Source organism: Anoplophora glabripennis, unplaced genomic scaffold (genome assembly GCF_000390285.2).
Source record: "Anoplophora glabripennis isolate ALB-LARVAE unplaced genomic scaffold, Agla_2.0 scaffold115, whole genome shotgun sequence".
NCBI classification, from domain to species: Eukaryota; Metazoa; Arthropoda; class Insecta; order Coleoptera; family Cerambycidae; genus Anoplophora; species Anoplophora glabripennis.
In genome coordinates, this window is record NW_019416234.1 from 117,844 (window position 1) to 136,568 (window position 18,725).

General features: G+C 32.1%; 1 protein-coding gene across 1 annotated transcript in view; it reads right to left on the minus strand.

The window, feature by feature from the left end:
* Positions 1 to 18,725, minus strand: part of LOC108904392 (calexcitin-1) — a 227,852-nt gene that overhangs the window by 28,589 nt on the left and 180,538 nt on the right. The window contains exon 5 of the mRNA XM_018706919.2: positions 585 to 704. Within this exon, the coding sequence (XP_018562435.1) occupies positions 585 to 704 (120 nt within the window). The remainder of the gene's footprint in view (positions 1 to 584; positions 705 to 18,725) is intronic.

An 18,725-nucleotide genomic window follows, 5' to 3' on the forward strand; every position in this document is an offset into this window, starting at 1 on the left:
ATTGGTGGATAAAATTTTGAACAATTGTTGTAACATCGGGTATGTCAAATAATTTTATTATTTAAAAACACAAATTAATTTTATTAATTAATAAAGGCAAAAGCAGTTGAATTTGCCGATATAAAATTTCTTTCCTTGCGAAAGTTTTTGTCCGTTTTTATCACACCGCCATGCCGGTCGCATTGTGCGAGGTCAGGTTTTACAGTGGACCAGTTTCCAGTGCCGTGCAGAAGTTTATTTTTAAATCATTTTCGAACTGCCCATTTTGATTTTTTTTACAAAATTGTATTTGTAAGGGTATACACGATTATATGCAGCATCTCTAACGTTATAGCAGATTAGAATTTCAAAGTAAATAAAACACTTTGTATCTCAAACACTGTTATGGTTAATTGCACCCATCTCTTGTCGAAGTTCGTCATTTTAAACTTGTATATTTTGATTATTTTGTACCATTTTTACACAAAACGGAGGAATATCAGAAAATGACAAGAAATAATAATGCTCTAAAGAATATCCAGCCGCACAATAGGAACTGAGGAAAATTAAATTTCAATTCTTTTCTAGCATTATTTTAAATTTACCTGGCCGTCTTTGTTGGCGTCTGCCCTCTGTTTCAAGCCCTCCCAGATTTTAATCATGCTGTCGAAAGTCTTCTTATATTGGTCGCTTCCAGAAGCCCAGCCCCTCAAGGAACAGATTTTCTGAAAAGACAATTAAGTTAATTTAATTTAATGTACGAAATGGCTAAATATTAAAAAAGCAAGGGATATCGTTAATCTAAAGTGATAAATGAGGACGACTGTGAAATTAAATAAAGGTGACAGTTCACGATTTTAATAAGCAGTCGAATAATCAGTTGAAGTTGTACGTTCTTCTTAAAGAAATTCTACACATAATAGAAAAAATATAGACTGACACTGTCTTCTTTAAATTTTTATAAGGTTTTAGTGAACTTTATTAATTAAAATCATCATTTACTTTCATTACAGTTTTTTTCTATAACACATAGAAAAAAGCAAAATGTCTTCTGATTGTTTCGTATCTACCTTTATCGTAAAATAAAAATCTGAAAGGAATATCAGGAGCCGGTTTTTAAAAATATATTAATATGCAAGAAATGGAAATTACGGACAATATTCAAATATGCTTTAAAGTCCATTGAGATTCTTTTATAAATTCAGTACTTATAATAATACCTATAATGAGATATTCCTCGTATATCAACAAATACGCTCTTCAAATACTTTGGAAAGACTCAAAATGGAGCGGAAATTGATTCTACTCGAAAGGATGGCTGTTTCATATTCCTAAATTCTGTATATATACAGGATTTACTTTTCTGAGGTACCTATATACCTGAGATAATCCTTGAAATGTTTACAGAGATAAACGTATTTCGGCATTAACCAAGTATAAAACTATAAGTATAAACTTCCATTGTAGAATATGCATATGTTTTCTGTTTAAGAGACTAATATCTTTACAGAACCGTATTAACATATTAAAAGGATCTTATCTAAATTGCACATTCATCTAGTCTTTAATCTAACTAAGAAGTTTAATCTTCTTACAGGTCTATACAGCTGATTGCTTCTCTTTCTACGTTAAGGGCCTAATTGGTGAATTGTTTATTAGCTACTGTCTTAATTCATTTGAGAAGTGAGGCATGAAGTCGTTTAGTGTTTGTATTCTGTTGAATTTTATTAAATTAGTTATAATTAAATTCTACTTGGTTGTGTAACATGGGACTAGTTAGACAGCCAAGACTGTTGTAACACAATTTATAGTACAGTATTATCAGATTAGATTTCTAAAAGTTTAATGAATTTTTGATGAGTGATGTGTCTGATATATTTATGTCAATTGTTTTAAATTTAATACAACGAAAAGTTGCCACTAGTGAAAGATGAGTCTATCAAATGTTCTCCTTCTTCCTTGATGCACTCTTATAAGCGCCTAACAAAATTATTACAAAAAAATCTGGTATGGTAAACGTGAAGTTAACAGCTGAGGGAAAAATTCTCGCAATACTTCCACGGAAATTTTTGTTGTATGACTGGTAGCACTATCCTGTTGTATCCAATATTTCTCAGGTAACTTTCCACTTGAGGCCTTAATAGTCCGTTACATCTTTGCTTACAGGATTACCATTTTCTTCGAAGAAATAGGGCCTAATAATTCGACCATACTGTGACTTTAGACGAATTCAGTGGTCTATGAGTTTTCTTCTGACCAATAAATTTTTATTGTTTACATTATCATTCAGGTAAAAATGTGCTTCATCGCTCATAAAGAGACAGACATCCATATGATCCTTTAAAAAACGTGTACAAAACTGAAGACAAATTTACCATTCTCAGGGCTTTTTATAGGAATGATAGAAGTATCAACAAAATGATTTTTTTATGGAGCATACTATATAAGCAACTGTGGGCTTCTGGTAATAGTATGTGCAACTGACTGTTGGTTTTCAGTAATACACAGTGTTAGTATCTACCGTTAGTTTTCCATTACGGACAGATCCACTTATACGTCACTTTTCAACAAACTTTCTTACTGTTAACTAGAAAGTAATTTTAATTTTTCTGGGAACTTCAACACTGTCTGTTTCTACAACGAAGCATTTTAGAAAAAAGATTACCGCATTATTATTGTGAGTTCGATATGCCTTGGAAGTTTGTTAGTTAATTTATATTATACCCTGTATTTGCTGTGTGTATATGACGTTCTGGTAATTGACTCATAAGGATGATTGTTTCCAAATTGCAAGTAACTCCTGGTCTTGATTGAAATCATTTCGATTTTTTTGGATTTCTATTGCTTCTGTGTAGTCCTGGTCAAAATCTTCTCTCTAATTATCCCTGAATCTGTGCTGTATTTCGCAAAAACTGGATTCTTATGTGCCTTTAACTTTGGGATAATTGTCTCACTTTTTGTTCCATATTATATACTTTGCATTATGCAGGTGCATATGATGCTGCATAAACTGGGACCCTGGAGCACCACCCTTCTTGCAACTCGTCTTGAGGAAGGCTGGATCATCGTCCATGTGGTTCTAGACGGTATTAACACTGTTTTCTTAAGAGACCGCCTATATTGTCAGTATATTTTTGTTGTACCGGATAGATAGCTTGTCGCCAGATATTTCATTCCCCTTGTTCTTTTAGGTATCTATCTACTGGCTAGTTCAATGCTTCTGGTAGTAAATCCATTTTTTTTTGAGAGTTGACCGTAGTTGATGCCCGAGTGATCTGGTCTGCAGACGGCGCCTGCTCGTTGTGTTAATGTATTGACAATACTTTTTTTTTGTACTGGAAAGTGAACTCATCGTTCACGTCCTATTTGTACGAATTGGCTATGTGTATCAAATACAAATACCGAATAGATGATATAATCTCCATTTTTACAGTCTCTTCATCATTATCAAGAATTCTAAATCGACGACGTCGCAATCAACCCGGAAATTGTTCAACCATTGACAACTGCCAGGGAAGCCTTCAAAATAACAATTAAGTTTGTCTGTGACATCCCTGGCTCATTCATTGCCTCAGTCAAGTAGAAAATGTATGTAGACATACCTTTAAATTATTTTAATGGTAATTAATGACTGGCAGTGACAACTAATCCAACTTTGGTTTCCAATTCATTTCACAGCGGTTTTCATATGAGAACAAATTTTGCTAATAATCGATCCAATTATGTTTTTGATGTACCGTCTGGATAATAGATTTTTGTCTTTATCATATTTAAACTCTTTAGGTAGAATACTTTTCTTATTGAAAAAAATAATATTACTAAAATTATTATTTTCATTCAACACATATATTAATTTTTCGGAAGACAATAAGACATATATTAATAATAAGCAGTCAATTTGAAGCTCCTTATTTACATAAATTTGTACGTCGTATATGTATAACAGTATAATTTCCAGGAAGGTTCTAAGGCGTTTATGTGATAATAATAGTACGAAACGTATACAATTTTAAGAGGTTAATAATAATGTGGCAAGACTATAAAGTACGTTCTCCTAACATGTCCCAAGATAAAGTTTAATTAATTTCAACAGCATCCTGCTCCTAAATGGAAATTCTGAATGGTCAACTAGAGGGCTTTGCGTCTATTAAATCTAGCTCTTTCTTATAATTAAGGGCCCTAAGAATAATGGTTGAATTAAAGTACCTGGAGATGACGGTCTGCTTAGGAGATCTGAGGCTGTATAATTCTGGACAATGCAAGAGAAAGTTCTGGATAATTCTTGTAATTAATGTCTGTACCAAAAACAACTACAACATATTTTTTAAATAAATGTTGGTTGTCGTAACATATTAAGTATGAAGGTACACGGGATGTAGTTTCAGAGTTTTCTATTTAAAAAAGGTATATTTATTCAAATAGCTCTGAAGATGTTTGATGCAGATAGAAAACAGTTAGGCAAATAATTTACCCAATTAAAGGAAAAAATCCAGTGAATTGGAATACAAATATATAAACGAGATATTGGAAGGTAATCTTAAGAAGAACACCATAATTTCGACGGAACTGATTATTTTGAAAATTGAATGAGTATGAATTTATGAATGTCGAGACGTTTTCGAGTTTCCGGGTAGATCTTGTTCAAATTTAAAGGTGTACCACTACTATGAGAGTATTACATTATTGAACTGAACTTATGTGCGTGCAAAAGGAAATGGGGTGTCTAATAGAAGAAAAAACGGACATTTCCGACATATCCATTTGTTTGAATTCAATAGGGAAGTTAAGGCTACGGATGCCGGTAAAACTACTTGCACCGTTTACAGAGAGAATGCCTTTGGAGAACATACAGCACGAAGAAAGTTTCTCGTTTTAAAGAGGGCCATTTTGAGATGAACGATGCTCTACCTTTTGCAACAGATATCACCCGCTCTCATCCAAAACTGAAGAGGAAAGTATAGATTCGTTCTATTCTCCTAAACTTGCTTCGTCGAATTTACATCTCTTCCGGTTTCTATCGAACAACCTATTTTTAACGATGTATCACTTGATGATTTAGTGTTGTCCGCTTTCAAACCACCCAGTTTCGTTAGACGTGGAATAAAAAACTACCATATGGTTGAGCGGTAATCAAAACAATGGAGCAGAATATATCTTTGACTAGTTCGTGATTTCGTTTATTAAAAAGAAATACATCTTAAATTCAACAAAAACGCTACGAACTTGTGTATCAACTCTATGTTTTCTTGTGTATATATCATTTTTGCAATTTTATAAAATTCATAATTAAAAAAAGACCCAGGGTCAAGATGATCACGGCGTATGTATTACCGGAATTATTTCGCGAACTTTATTGAGCATAGCAGTAGACTGCAAGCTGTTCATAGCAAATAACTAAACTGTTTTTACTTTATAGGATGAAAGCAATTTTACAATGGAGCGACCGATACTTATCGAGGTCTCAAATTGTTCATAGTAGACTTCCATTATCTACTCTAATTTTATTCGAATTCAGTTGCAGTTAGAAAGCTTTTTTGAAATTGAGCCCGAAGTTTCACGACATTTAAATAGTTGTGCCATGATTTAATACGATTCATTCATTCCATCCACTTCTAAGATTTTTAATTATCGCAATAAAAGATACTAAGGTAGGTCACAAGGCTAATTTCGAGGATCATTTTTGGGCGCTTTAAAGATACAACATTTATTCTGGAATAGATATATCCGCGTCAAAACAGTTCATTAAAATGAACACATCTTTGAAACAAGCAATTGCTGTTTCATAGAAAATAACACATCTTACGTGTGTCCTAAGACGTTTGTATACTTTGTGAGAATTAAAATAAAGTATTAATTGCTTTTATTTCGTGTACGCAGGCAATAAGAAAGTAGCAGCGTATGTCATTTCTCAACGACGTTGCTTTTAACTGTAAATTTTATTACCAGAGTCGCCCTTTCCTCGATGTATAATGTTCCTCTAACGAAATGTAGGTAGTGTTGTAACAGTTGTTTCCTTATGTAGGTAATTTTATAAACGTGCTTTTTATGATGGAACAAACTCGTATCCGGAATACTAATAATTTAATAAAAAATTTTGCACCACCCCGCGACATAGGTCTCAACTTTTGAATTAATTTAACATGGGCTCACGATTGGAGTAAAATATTAGCACCACAACTGAAACTTGATTATGAAACTTTCCACAACCATTTATAATACAAAAAAGATGCTAGAAAATCAGTCTAATGCATCTAAGGTGTAATTAAAGAAAACAGTGCAATGTTGAAATATTTTGAAGTTGTGTTTATTGTTAAGGAACCATTTAGATGGAAGCTTCGAGTGTTATGCAAAAATATAATGATCAAGTGCATTTTAATACAAGCATTCGGAATCAGACCGTTTTGCATCCGGTCAATTGCAGCATCCGCAGCACATTCAACAATATGTGTTTGGGGGAAGCATGACTTTTATAAAATAGTAAATTGCCCAGTTTAAAATAGAATATAAGACACATATTATCTTTTCTTTTAGGTGAATTTTACCTTTTCTTTTTGTGCCTACCAGAAAAGTTAAAAGAGCTTCTCTCGTAAGAGCCATGTTAATTAAAACTGCATTTATTCTCAAATTTAAGCCCTCGCTTCTTCACCGCTACTTGAACTGACTAAACGCGCCACAACGCGACGTTCTACACTTCCACTTTGAATGGGCCTTAAGAGAGCAGGATAGAGAAGCCATTCCCTTAAGAGCATAATAAATTTTAAAACAATTCACAAAAGATAAAGTCTACTGTACATGCTCTTGCATGTGCATCTGTTATTAAATTTGCACTATATTGCTTTGCAAGCTTTCTCTTTGTTTTCCTGCAGATTATTTTTATACAGGGTGAACCTTTGTAGTACACACAAAGTTATTTTTGAAAGTTACAAATACTTATGTATATATTATATGAACAAATTGACTTGAAATTTTAATTTATTACTTACTACAAACCTCTTGAATATGTGTGACAAAAACTATTGAAATAAAGTCATAAATATTCGAAGTTTCGTTCTCTATATCACTTAGCAACTCCTGAACATACATATTAGAAATTATTGAAATAAAATCAACTAAGTATTGTGTGCTTCGTGTTCTATATATCTTGTATGATTGTATTAATATCTATCAGAACAACAAAATAACAATAACGATAGCTGCGATGTTATATTTTTATGGAATATATTGATCTAGAGAGAGACAGAGAGAAAATTATGAAATTCGTGTTCATGCTAAACTTGCTTTATTGCATACGTTCTGCGATTCTTCAAATAGAAATTAAATAAACCTGAACTTTAAAAGGAATACAATGCAGGAAGTGTCTCAGGAGACGTAATGTATGTGATGCAAGGAGCCGCTCAGCTGGAATAAGTTTGTGAAAAATGAACCGTTGAATGCAAAATAAAAGCTTCTGCAGTGGAGGTAAGATGATATAATGCCATAAAAATCTGAATTGTGTTCTTTGTAAAAGAAATTCATTTAATTTCCTTCTATTTATATAAAAACGGCAGTACTAACGAATGCAATAATTTTAGGTTTCTGATTTATTTAAATAAATTGAAAGAGGAACAAAAATATGCAGGATGTCGTCGTAAAAAAATCGTAGAAGCAATGTTGAGGATTTATATTTGTAAAAGTACACTCTGTATATCAGCATTACAGTGATTAACAAAAACATATGACATATAGTCCAGTCATTATAGCTTTTTTTCGGAAAAAAAATACTATTAGAAGTTTCTTTGCGGAATATTGTTCGGAAACGTGTTATAAACAAAATATCTAAAAATCAACTCGAGACTAGTTGGGAAACTTCATTTAAACAATGGTCAAAGCTATGGAAAAGTATTTTTTGACTCTGTAAACCTGTAAAATGAGACGAGTCCGATTTGTTTATGTGCGAGAGCTCAAAAATGGTCGAAAATGGCTGTTTTTTCAATTGCTAATGATTAATGTAATTTTCATCGCAGACATTTGCACCCTTAATAAGTGGTAAAAAAGCTTCATTAGTTTGGTGTTGGCGGGATTTGTTATCTAAGAAGATGCTGTTTTCAATTCATTTTTCCCAAAATCATAGGCTTTGTAGAGTTTCCATCATTAGCTTTTGTACCTAAATAGTTTTATTGAGTTTTATTGACATATGTATTTACTCAGAATTTAATTTGTTTAAAAATGACTGCAAATATGTTAATATTTATTAAATTGTTAAGAAAGGTAATTATTATAAAATTAAATAGTAACCTCTATACTTTAGTTAGTACTATTTTTCTTCAAATTCTAAAAAAATTAGAATTAGAAGCAGAGATAATTTATTTTAATTTAATCGCTGTGACATTAATTTTTAATAAGAGCCGAAATTTGGAGAGAGTATACATTAAGAGCTATATTTTCATGTCTCATTTTACAGATTTATTTAATACCTACCTTTTTTGTATACGTTTTTCGCTATAACAGTTTTTTTACGCGAAACGAAAAACCACTTTTCCATAACTTTGATCATTGTTTAAATAAAATCTCCCAACTAGTCTCGAGTTGATTTTTTGATATTTTGTTTATAACACGTTTCCGGACAATATTGCGCAGAGAAACTTCAAATAGTATTTTTTTCCCGAAACAGGCTGTTTCATGTCTATAATGACTAATATAGCTATGCTTTATGAATGTATTTGTTCGAGTTTTAATTCCATTATGTGTGATCGTTAACTAATTGTAGTAGCAATTACAGTCGAATTAGATAAATTGGATTAAATAAAAAAAATCTGAAGTAAAGGTAAGAAAATATTGCAGTACTAAATTTTTGTCAATAATGAAAAGAATAACTTAACAAATAGAATGATGTTGTGTATTTTTGCAGTAATAAGAATTTCCTTACATAAAAGTAACAAAATATATTTTCCAATTTTTTTATAATTTAGCATTATTTTAAAATATAAATATATATTTTATGTAACTATGCAGGTGACTACCAATTAATGCAATACTCAGACATATTAGTTAAATCTTTTTGTCGTATTTAAGTATTGTTTTGGAATATTATTCTGGGAAGGTTAATAAGGGAACTCGAATAATTTGCAGGCGACCAAGAAAAGGTAATTAAGCTTATTGTTTTAGCAGCTTGGGAGATGAGCTGCTTCTTGTGTCAGAAACGGATACTAGTTAAACCGTATTTAACCTAATTAAAAAATTAATTTAATTTAATATTCCTAGAGGATTGTGATGAAATAGTGAAATACGACAATTAAGATATAATACTTTATACGTATGTACTACTAACTGTGGAGATGAGGAAGTAAAGCGTATCCCAAAAGAAACAAAGTATTTCATATGATTTATTAATTAAAAAGTTGGCAAAGTTTTTACATATTTTTAAAAGCTGGCATTGCCATTAAATATGAAAGAGGATATCGGCGACTTATTTGACATTTCTTTTAAGAAAATTGTGTATCAAGTTTTCTGCATTTGATCATAATAAACTTTGGACTTTATGAATCCCCGCAGGAAAAATCGCATGGAGTACCTAACATCGCATGGCCTTTGGTGGCCAAGTCATTTTACTGTTACGTGAGATCAGTCGTCCATAAAATTTTCGCCGTAACAAGTGGATTTCACGCACCATATGATAGGTGGTACCATCCTGCCGGAACCATATGTCATCCATATCCATGCCATCCAAATGACGCCACAAAAAGTTCAATGGCACCTCTCGATAGCGTTCACAATTGACAGTCACTACGTTTCCAGCCTCATTTTAAAGAAGAACGGACCAGTCACCCCATTAGCGTAAAATTCATACCACACTGTCACTCTATGGGTATACAGTTGTAGTTCTTGAATGACCCAAGGTTTGTCTCTACTCCAAATTCGACAGTTTTGCTTGTTGACGTACCCGCTAAGACAGAAATGCGCCTCTTCGCTAAAGATGATTTTCTTAGTAAAATCATCGTCCACTTGTCGATTTTCCAACATCTAATCAACGAATGTCCAGCATACTAAATAGTCGCCCGGATTCAATTCTTGGGTTAGCTGAATCTTGAATGGATGCAGATGCAGATCCTTCGTTAAAATCCGCTGCATTGTGCTTTTTACTGAACTGAACCTGTTTCTTTAAATTTGTCAACTAATCTTTTCACAGTTGTTTCATTCTAGGCGTTCTTTCTACAAAAAGTTCCGCGTAATTTGCGTACAGTCTCAGCCAGATCATCTCTGCACTTGAAATGAATTTTAATAATTTTCACTCGCTTATAGCATATGGAAGCTGCAGATCAAGTGGAAACAAAATAGTTACTTTAACTCGCTTTTTATTTAATTCAGTTTTTTTGCATATTAAAGAGAAATATATATTAGAATATTAAAGATATTTAAAATTCATTTCCACCCCCTTCCACCACAAGAATCACGCATGGAGTTATAATTTTTGTGTAATCTAAGTATGTAGTAGATTACACGGATATTTTTTTCTTGATTTCAGTGAAAACCATAGACAAAATGGACTGAACTGTAGCCAGCCTCGTGCTCTTAGTCGCTGTTAGACATTCGCTGTGTCAACATTGTTACTGTTTTATTAAATATATTGTTTTCCTTTGTGCAATCATGGGACAGTGTATCGTTGACGATTGTAGTAGCAGATCTGATCGCAATAGTAATGAAATTTCATTCTTTAGGTAAGTAATAATATAAAAATATTTTATAACATTTCGACGGCGTCGCGCAGCATTCTCCATCTCACATGCACTTATTTCCAGTGTTGGCTTCATGTTTTTTAGTGCCCACGTTATTAACTGATGTAAATATACAGGCTCATATTATCAACCGGCTATTTACAATTAGTTTTTTGTCACAATTGGTGTTTATTTTCATGATGGCTATTAAAAATAATTGTAAATATTGAACCCTCAACCTATAATTTCAATAATAAACATACGTTAATGTTAAATTACAGGTGATTATTACTGAATAAAATTGTATTATTTACCCATTTTCTTGTGTTAGAATGTTGTGTTTCATGTGTTAGAACTTATTAGAGCTATTTGCGAAAAATATGTAGATATAAGAATAAATCACGAAACAAAAATATTTAACTCTCTAAAAGTTACAAAACGACATGTACTAAATAAAGTTACAATATTTAAAGGCCAATAAAGATTTTAAAGTAATGTTAGAATTTTATTTTTTATCCAAATTTTAAAAATCTTAATAATAGCTTTAGCAATTTTAATGTTTATATTCGTATATTAAAAATATATGCCGTTACATTTTGCATTAGTTAAACTAATTTTATCATTATGTTTCAGAAAAATGACAATTTAAGAAATAGAAAAAATAATAATATATTTTTTTAATAACTCCTATAAAAACGGTACACTCAAGCTACAGAAAAATAAAAGTGTGTATCATGTATTAAAAAACTTTTTGAATGTGAACTTATTTAAAAAATATGAATAAGAACTTGTGAAGACTGTATGTGAAAAGTATATCGATGTGATAATAAATCATGAAGTTAAAATATTTAATTCAGTGAAATCTACTAAAAGACAATTAAATAAATTAGTATTGCTTAATGGACAATAAATATATTTAAATTATTTTGTAGGTTTATTTAATATAAGCAAGACAAATTATATTATTTTCTGAATTACAAATTTGCAAAATAACTATTTGTCATGAGTATAAAAATATTGCCTTAATCCGAACCTGCTCAAAGTATGCGCGCTCAGATTACTTCACACACTCCACTTTCCCGCAATTTGGCTTCATCGGTTCCCGTGCTTTGGGATAGGAAACGTACACTCTAGGTGCTCTGTGGTGAAAACACTACCTATAAATAAAAGATGCAACTGAGATATAATTGCCAATGCAACTACCTGAGACCTACGAGGCCAAAAAATAACGGAAAGTGACTTAAATTACATGTACTATAGGAAATCACGACCAGTGTCGCTCTTGTGAAGACAAAAGTAAAGTTTTAAGTGACGATATTAACAAAAACAACTACTTTACGGGCTATATGCCCCGGCAAGTATTATTGTGGTATACTGATGCGGCGCAACAAGTCTGCAACCGGTATATGTCTGTTTGGTGTGTTCGCCGACGAAGTCGCTAGCTGTGTTTAATGGTATTGCTGGTGAAATGTAGTGCTACCCGTGGTATCGGCCCATACAGTAGGTAGTTGCTTCCGGCAATATTACTTAAAACTGTACAAAGTTAACGCTTTGAAAACTTTATCAGTCTGCTTTTAAACCGCTTTATTGTTTTGTGTACTAACCTTCATAGAAATAAAACAATAGTCACAATAATTTATCAAAATTAATTGAAGAATTGTTATTGCATATACATTAGTTGGAGACATTCCTGATGCAGTAACGGTTGTTTTGTATTTATTTTGAACTGTCCTTTACTGCTCCCATAAAAATCACATCAGCCCTGCTATAAAAAATAATGCAATACTTTCAACTACATTTTCAAGAAGTGGTATTGATATCACTGAGGTAAAAATACATAAGAGAAACAATCCTAGTCCAACATAGGTTCGAATTCAATTCAAGGGCCCTTTTTGTGGGTTGGATTATTTAGAAAACGCACAAAATAATGTCTGTGCAGCTAATATAGACAAAAGGTGTAATTGACAGCTATTAAAAAGCTCCAAGTTAGGGTATAAAGGTAACAATATAGAAATATGATGTAAAGTGTCTATTCACAGTGCCCCTATTACCATTATTTATACGAAGTAGACTGGAGTCAGACATTACGAAGCCCAATCACGGCTCCTTCATAATTCACAGGTTAGCCCTCAACAACCTTACTTTCTGAAGGCAGAAGAGAGTTCTTCTGAACTGCATGGATTCCAATTTCGACTGAATATTTTAATAACACCCACTTTATCTTTTAATTGTTCACTAAAGGATTAGACTACATTTTAACATAAAGAAAATTAAATTCAATTAAGTTTTATTTAAAATACATATTAGAAAAATTAAACAGTAAAATAAAAAATTGTTATTTGTTGCTGACTGAATGTTAACCCATAGTTTTTGTTACAATTTATCAACTAATTGAAAGCAAAATATGTCTGACGAAATTACAGATTATCTATAAAGAAGAGGTTATTAGGTAACATCCAAAAGAAAGGCAGAATATATCATTTTTTTCGGTTACAACACAACCTATTAAAATTTAAAAAAGTGACTTTTCTCCGTATCTTATTACATATTATCCGTTTCTTTTTATCTGGTAGTAAGGGATTTAAGGGACATCATTATACATCAAAAGGGTAGGTTCCCATTAAATTTTGTGATGAGGATAACTGGGGTTACCGGATTGAGTTATTGGAAGGCAGCGGGTGATTACTGTGACTAACGACTCCCTTTATAATAAAATTGTCATTTAATTTCGTTACTTTATTTAATTTCAGATAAAGGCCTAGTCAAGTGAACGTCTCGTATAATAAATTAGAATCTGGGAACGATCTTAAGGGTTATACGCATATAAAGTGACTAAGACCACACTTTGGTTGCTACTATCAATTACTCTAGACATATCCTGACCACTTTTTCTGTTTTATTCGACATAATAACTAAGATTGATGGTAACTGATCACCTCGACGGAACAAGTACATGCGCCAGGCAATATAATGAAAATAAAGTTACATTTTTTGGGCTCCTTCGTATATTCTGAAAGTAACTGTATTTGGCGACGTGGATAAAATGAAACTCTGGAATTATATTTTAACATTTGGTGCGGCTAAACTAAATAGAGTAGAAAGAGATATTATGGAGTATTAACGAATATTAAACAGTGTACTGACAAATCAAAGTTCGCCAAATATAATTAAATGTTAATGTATGTCTTCAACAGATTTGAAAAAAATTATGTTATGATGGGGTCTAATGATAATATTAGCAATTAATGGTATTTTCTGACTAGATTTATTTAAAAAAGAAAGCAAGTTATCACATTTTTCTCTTATTATTTATTTATTTAAATCACTGATAACAAGTAAGGTTCGAAATGTCCAAAAAATATTTTTATTCTGCAATTTTGACAAATATTTAAAGTTTCTTTGCTCTTGGAAGATATTATAATAAAGACAAAGAATGACTATTACTATTACACTACGTATTTAAAATTTTATAAAGACAGAGTAACTAGTACCTTCTGAAAAATGGTATTGCCTAAAGCTCTGTCTATTTCAAAATACTCTTCTAAATATTAATATTTATAGAGGTATGCACAAATATGATACACCAAAGAAAAATAAAAAAAAAACGTATTTATTCACAATTTTTGAAGAACCACGACACTGGAAAACTTCGACTGGATTGAAACAAGAACACATATCTAGCGAATGACAGCATGGCAGCAAAATGGAATCAAGATTTCGGTACACCTAATAAAAACCTGACGAAGTATAGTTTGATAGTAAATTTACCGATAGTACGGGAATTTTACAGAATAAAGCCAATTTCTGTTGTAATTTTAATACCCGATATTTTACAAGTAATGTCATTCAGAACTCACCTTTAAAATACCTATGTTTTTTTGCTACAGTGTTCAGAATTTTGTTATTTTCGTGTTTAAATCAAAAACAAGGCTTCACAAGACAAAATCATTTGGTGTACTATTTATGAAAGTGATCATCATTCTATATTTTCTAAATGTTTTGGTTTGGAAAAAATTCAAATGAATTTGTGAACGCCTAACAAATTTACGATCTATATTTTTGCTTTGATCAAAATTATTGTCAAATTTTTTAGTTTGAATGAAATTTTTACTTATCTTTTCTAAAACAGGGTGTCCCTGTATTTGATAAAAAAAAATTGAGTACAAATAGATAAGGTCAAAATAATATCAGTTCTTCACATATTTTTTTTATACGGGCCTCTGTTAACAAGTTACGGGCCCTCAAAGTGAAAATTAAAAATTTATTTTTATTTACAGTCTCTAAACTATAAACTTCAGCATGATGCAAATTTGGTGATCGATAACACACGCGTACAGCTTTTGATGTTGTAAGTGAAACTTCATTATGTCCAGAATGCCAGGAACGGACTATGCTCAATGGTTAAGAACTCAGAATGTTTGCGTAGATGACGATCGCAATCTGCCTGCATCAAAAATAAGTTCCGTAAATAATAATTGGCCAACGATAACACCCTGTCGGTTCAACTCGGTAAAATTAACAGTTTAGGAAATATTTGTGATTTTATGTCACAAGTGCACATCGAGCTGCGCCTCCACAATTTTTTATTTTTGATTTTTAATTGGACATAATTACTATGTTAGAACCGTACACAATTTTAAAATAAGAGCCTACCAATCTTACTGTCTGCTAATGTAATTTGCGTTAACAAAATTTGACAAACACACTTTACATATAACACATAATAGAAAAACAAAACAAGAATAAGTTAAAAAAATAATTTAAAAGAAAGAAAACTATCAAAATACATTTTCAATATGGGCACTTTCCACCTTCACATACTTCCTAAGTCTACGAATGTTATTTGTTTGTACACGAAAAAACATTTCTGGGGTATGTCTAATATTATCACAATGGCAATTAATTATTATTTGTAGCAATTCATCCCTTGTCTGTACTGGGGTTGCGTACACTAAACTTCCCGACGGAGGAAGTCCATCGGGTGAAAGTCTGGAGAACGTGGTGGCCATGAAATTGGGTGTCCTCTCCCAATCCATTCATTATTAAACACAATGGATAAATAATTTCGTACATCGATATTGAAATGGGGAGTTGAACTAAGAGGGTATTATCTTTGGCCAATTCTTCAGGGAACTTATTTTTGTTACAGGCACATTGCGATCGTCATCTATGCAAAAATTCTGGGTTGTTAACCATTGGGCATAATCCGTCCTTGGCGTTCTGGGCATAATGAAGTTTCACTTACAACATCAAAAACAAGCTGTACGCATGTGTTATCGATAACTAAATTTGCATCATGTTGAAGTTAATAGTTTAGAGAGTGTAAATAAAAATAACTTTTTAATTTTCACTTTTGAGGGCCCGTAAATTGTTAACGAAGGCCCATATGAAAAAAATGTATATGAAGAATTGATATTATTTTGACTTCATCGACTTTTTTGTATCAAGTACCGAGACACCCTGTATATGTATAAATCTAAAATTACTTTTATTTCTCGTTTGCGGAAACTGTATAAGAGGTTGTATTGTTATTAATAAGCTGTTTCAGAGGTAAGACAAAATTTAAAACTATTTTAATTGATTTTTTAGGTTTGTTTCGACTTATGCAACAGTAAGTAGTGACTAAAAATATGTAGAGTAATTTCTATTGGAAATATTACAATGTATCATGTCTTCTTTCCTCTTTTATCGTTTCCATTCCAGGGTTTAATATTTTGCAGCTACTTAAACGAAGATAGTAAAACCGTTCTATTGGCATTTATATCTCAGACTGCATAACACGGGAGCTGCAAATTCACTTGTCTTATTTGCAGCAGTATATTACTCTGCAGATAAAATTTATTTCATTCTCTAAATCGTCCCATCAATGCAGTTATTAAAATCTGCATCCAGCGTATCTGCCTGTGAGATATGTCTTACACTTTTTAGAACGTTTATAACTCTGTCGTACTTGTTTTTCTGTTTGAAATGTCATTAGCAGTAGTTCATAATGTATATCTGGGCGCCAATGTTAAGCAGTATTTCATAAACAATCTGAAGGAACGTTACATAATAATTTTGCAGAGATCAATAACATATTTTCTTATTCTTTCTAAAAACAAAAAAAAATGGAAGTTACTTACGAAATCATTCATAATAATTAATATCAGATAATGTTTTTACATTTATTTTATATAAATACAATTATTATGATCTGAACGGTGATTTTGCTAAGAAAATCATCTTTAGCGACGAGGGGCATTTCCATCTTAGTGGATATGTGAACAAGCAAAATTGTCGAAGTTGGGGCAGAGACAATCTTCGTGTCATTCAAGAATTACCATTGTATATCCAAAGAGTGACAGTGTGAATCGGGCGATCGGTTCTTTTATGAAAACGAGGCTGGAAACGCAGTGACTGTCATTGGGGAACGATATCGAGAGAAGCTATTGAACTTTTCGTAGCCTCATTTGGATGGCATAGATTTGGATGACATGTGGTTCCAGCAGGATGGTGTCGTCTGCCATACGGCATGTAAAACTATCCATTTGTTATGTCAGAAGTTTAATGGACAACTCATCTCGCGTAACACTGAATTGATTTGGCCACCGAGATCATGCGATCTTACGCCATGTGACTTTTTTCCTGTGGGGATTCGTAATGTCCAAAGTTTATTCCTCTCAAATGAATACCATTCCTGAATTAAAAACTGAAATTCGGAAATTGAGCCGCAGGTAGGTATGCGAAAGCGTGATACAGAATTTTCTTAAAATAAATCCTTTCTCATATTTAATGGCAAGGTCTACCTTTAAAAACATGTAAAAACAAATTTTTATTTAATAAAATCTTTTTTTCTCATATAAAATCCTGCGTTCCTTTTGGGACACCCTTTAGATAAGTTCCGTTTAAAGCAATTGTCGCTGTTTTAAATATTCATAATAAATACAGGGTGTCTCATAATTAGCTGCCAACCCTGAACAGGCCGATTCTAGAGAACCATTGAAGAGGGATGAATGGAAATCATTTTTTTGCAATATCTCTCAATCGCGTTGTGATAAATGAATGAAATTTGGTATACACAGCTAAATTTTGATGAGCAATTTGATGGACTAATCCATTTATTTCCACAAGGTCCATTGGGGTGGGTACGGGGGGGCCCTTGGTACTTTGCGTGTGTAACTTTTTCATCTTTGACTTTTTAACAAATTGGACAGCAAATTCCGTTTTCCCGAACTGTTTTACGTTAAAAAGGTACTCTTGTTTCAAATCGTTATCTTTAACGGTTTCTGAGAAAATCGCTCTTGAATTAATCCCACTTTGGTCAATTTCATAGTAATTTAAACAAAAAATAATAATAATAATTTTCCTTTCCTCTCTTTTCCATTTAAAGGATTAATTTTTATTTAATTTAATTTTTTATTATTATTTTTTTATTAAAATTAGATTAAATTTAAACAAAAAAATTTTTTTTTTTAAATTACTATGAAATTGACCAAAGTGGGATTAATTCAAGAGCGATTTTCTCAGAAACCGTTAAAGATAACGATTTGAAACAAGAGTACCTTTTTAACGTAAAACAGTTCGGGAAAACGGAATTTGCTGTCCAATTTGTTAAAAAGTCAAAGATGAAAAAGTTACACACGCAAAGTACCAAGGGCCCCCCCGTACCCACCCCAATGGACCTTGTGGAAATAAATGGATTAGTCCATCAAATTGCTCATCAAAATTTAGCTGTGTATACCAAATTTCATTCATTTATCACAACGCGATTGAGAGATATTGCAAAAAAATGATTTCCATTCCTCCCTCTTCAATGGGTCCCTGTGCCCTTAGGAAGCATTTCCGGACCCATGTTCATATGAACTTTTTTACTTAGTTTTGATCATAGAATCGGCCTGTTCAGGGTTGGCAGCTAATTGTGAGACACCCTGTATATGGTTTTATTGTAAGGCCACATATCTGTTGCTCTATAATGAGGTGAATCAAAGTAATCAACAAAGCAACATACCGATCTTCGATATGAAAGCAACTAAAATGTGCCTTGAACAAACGATTGCAGATGACAATTCCATTTCA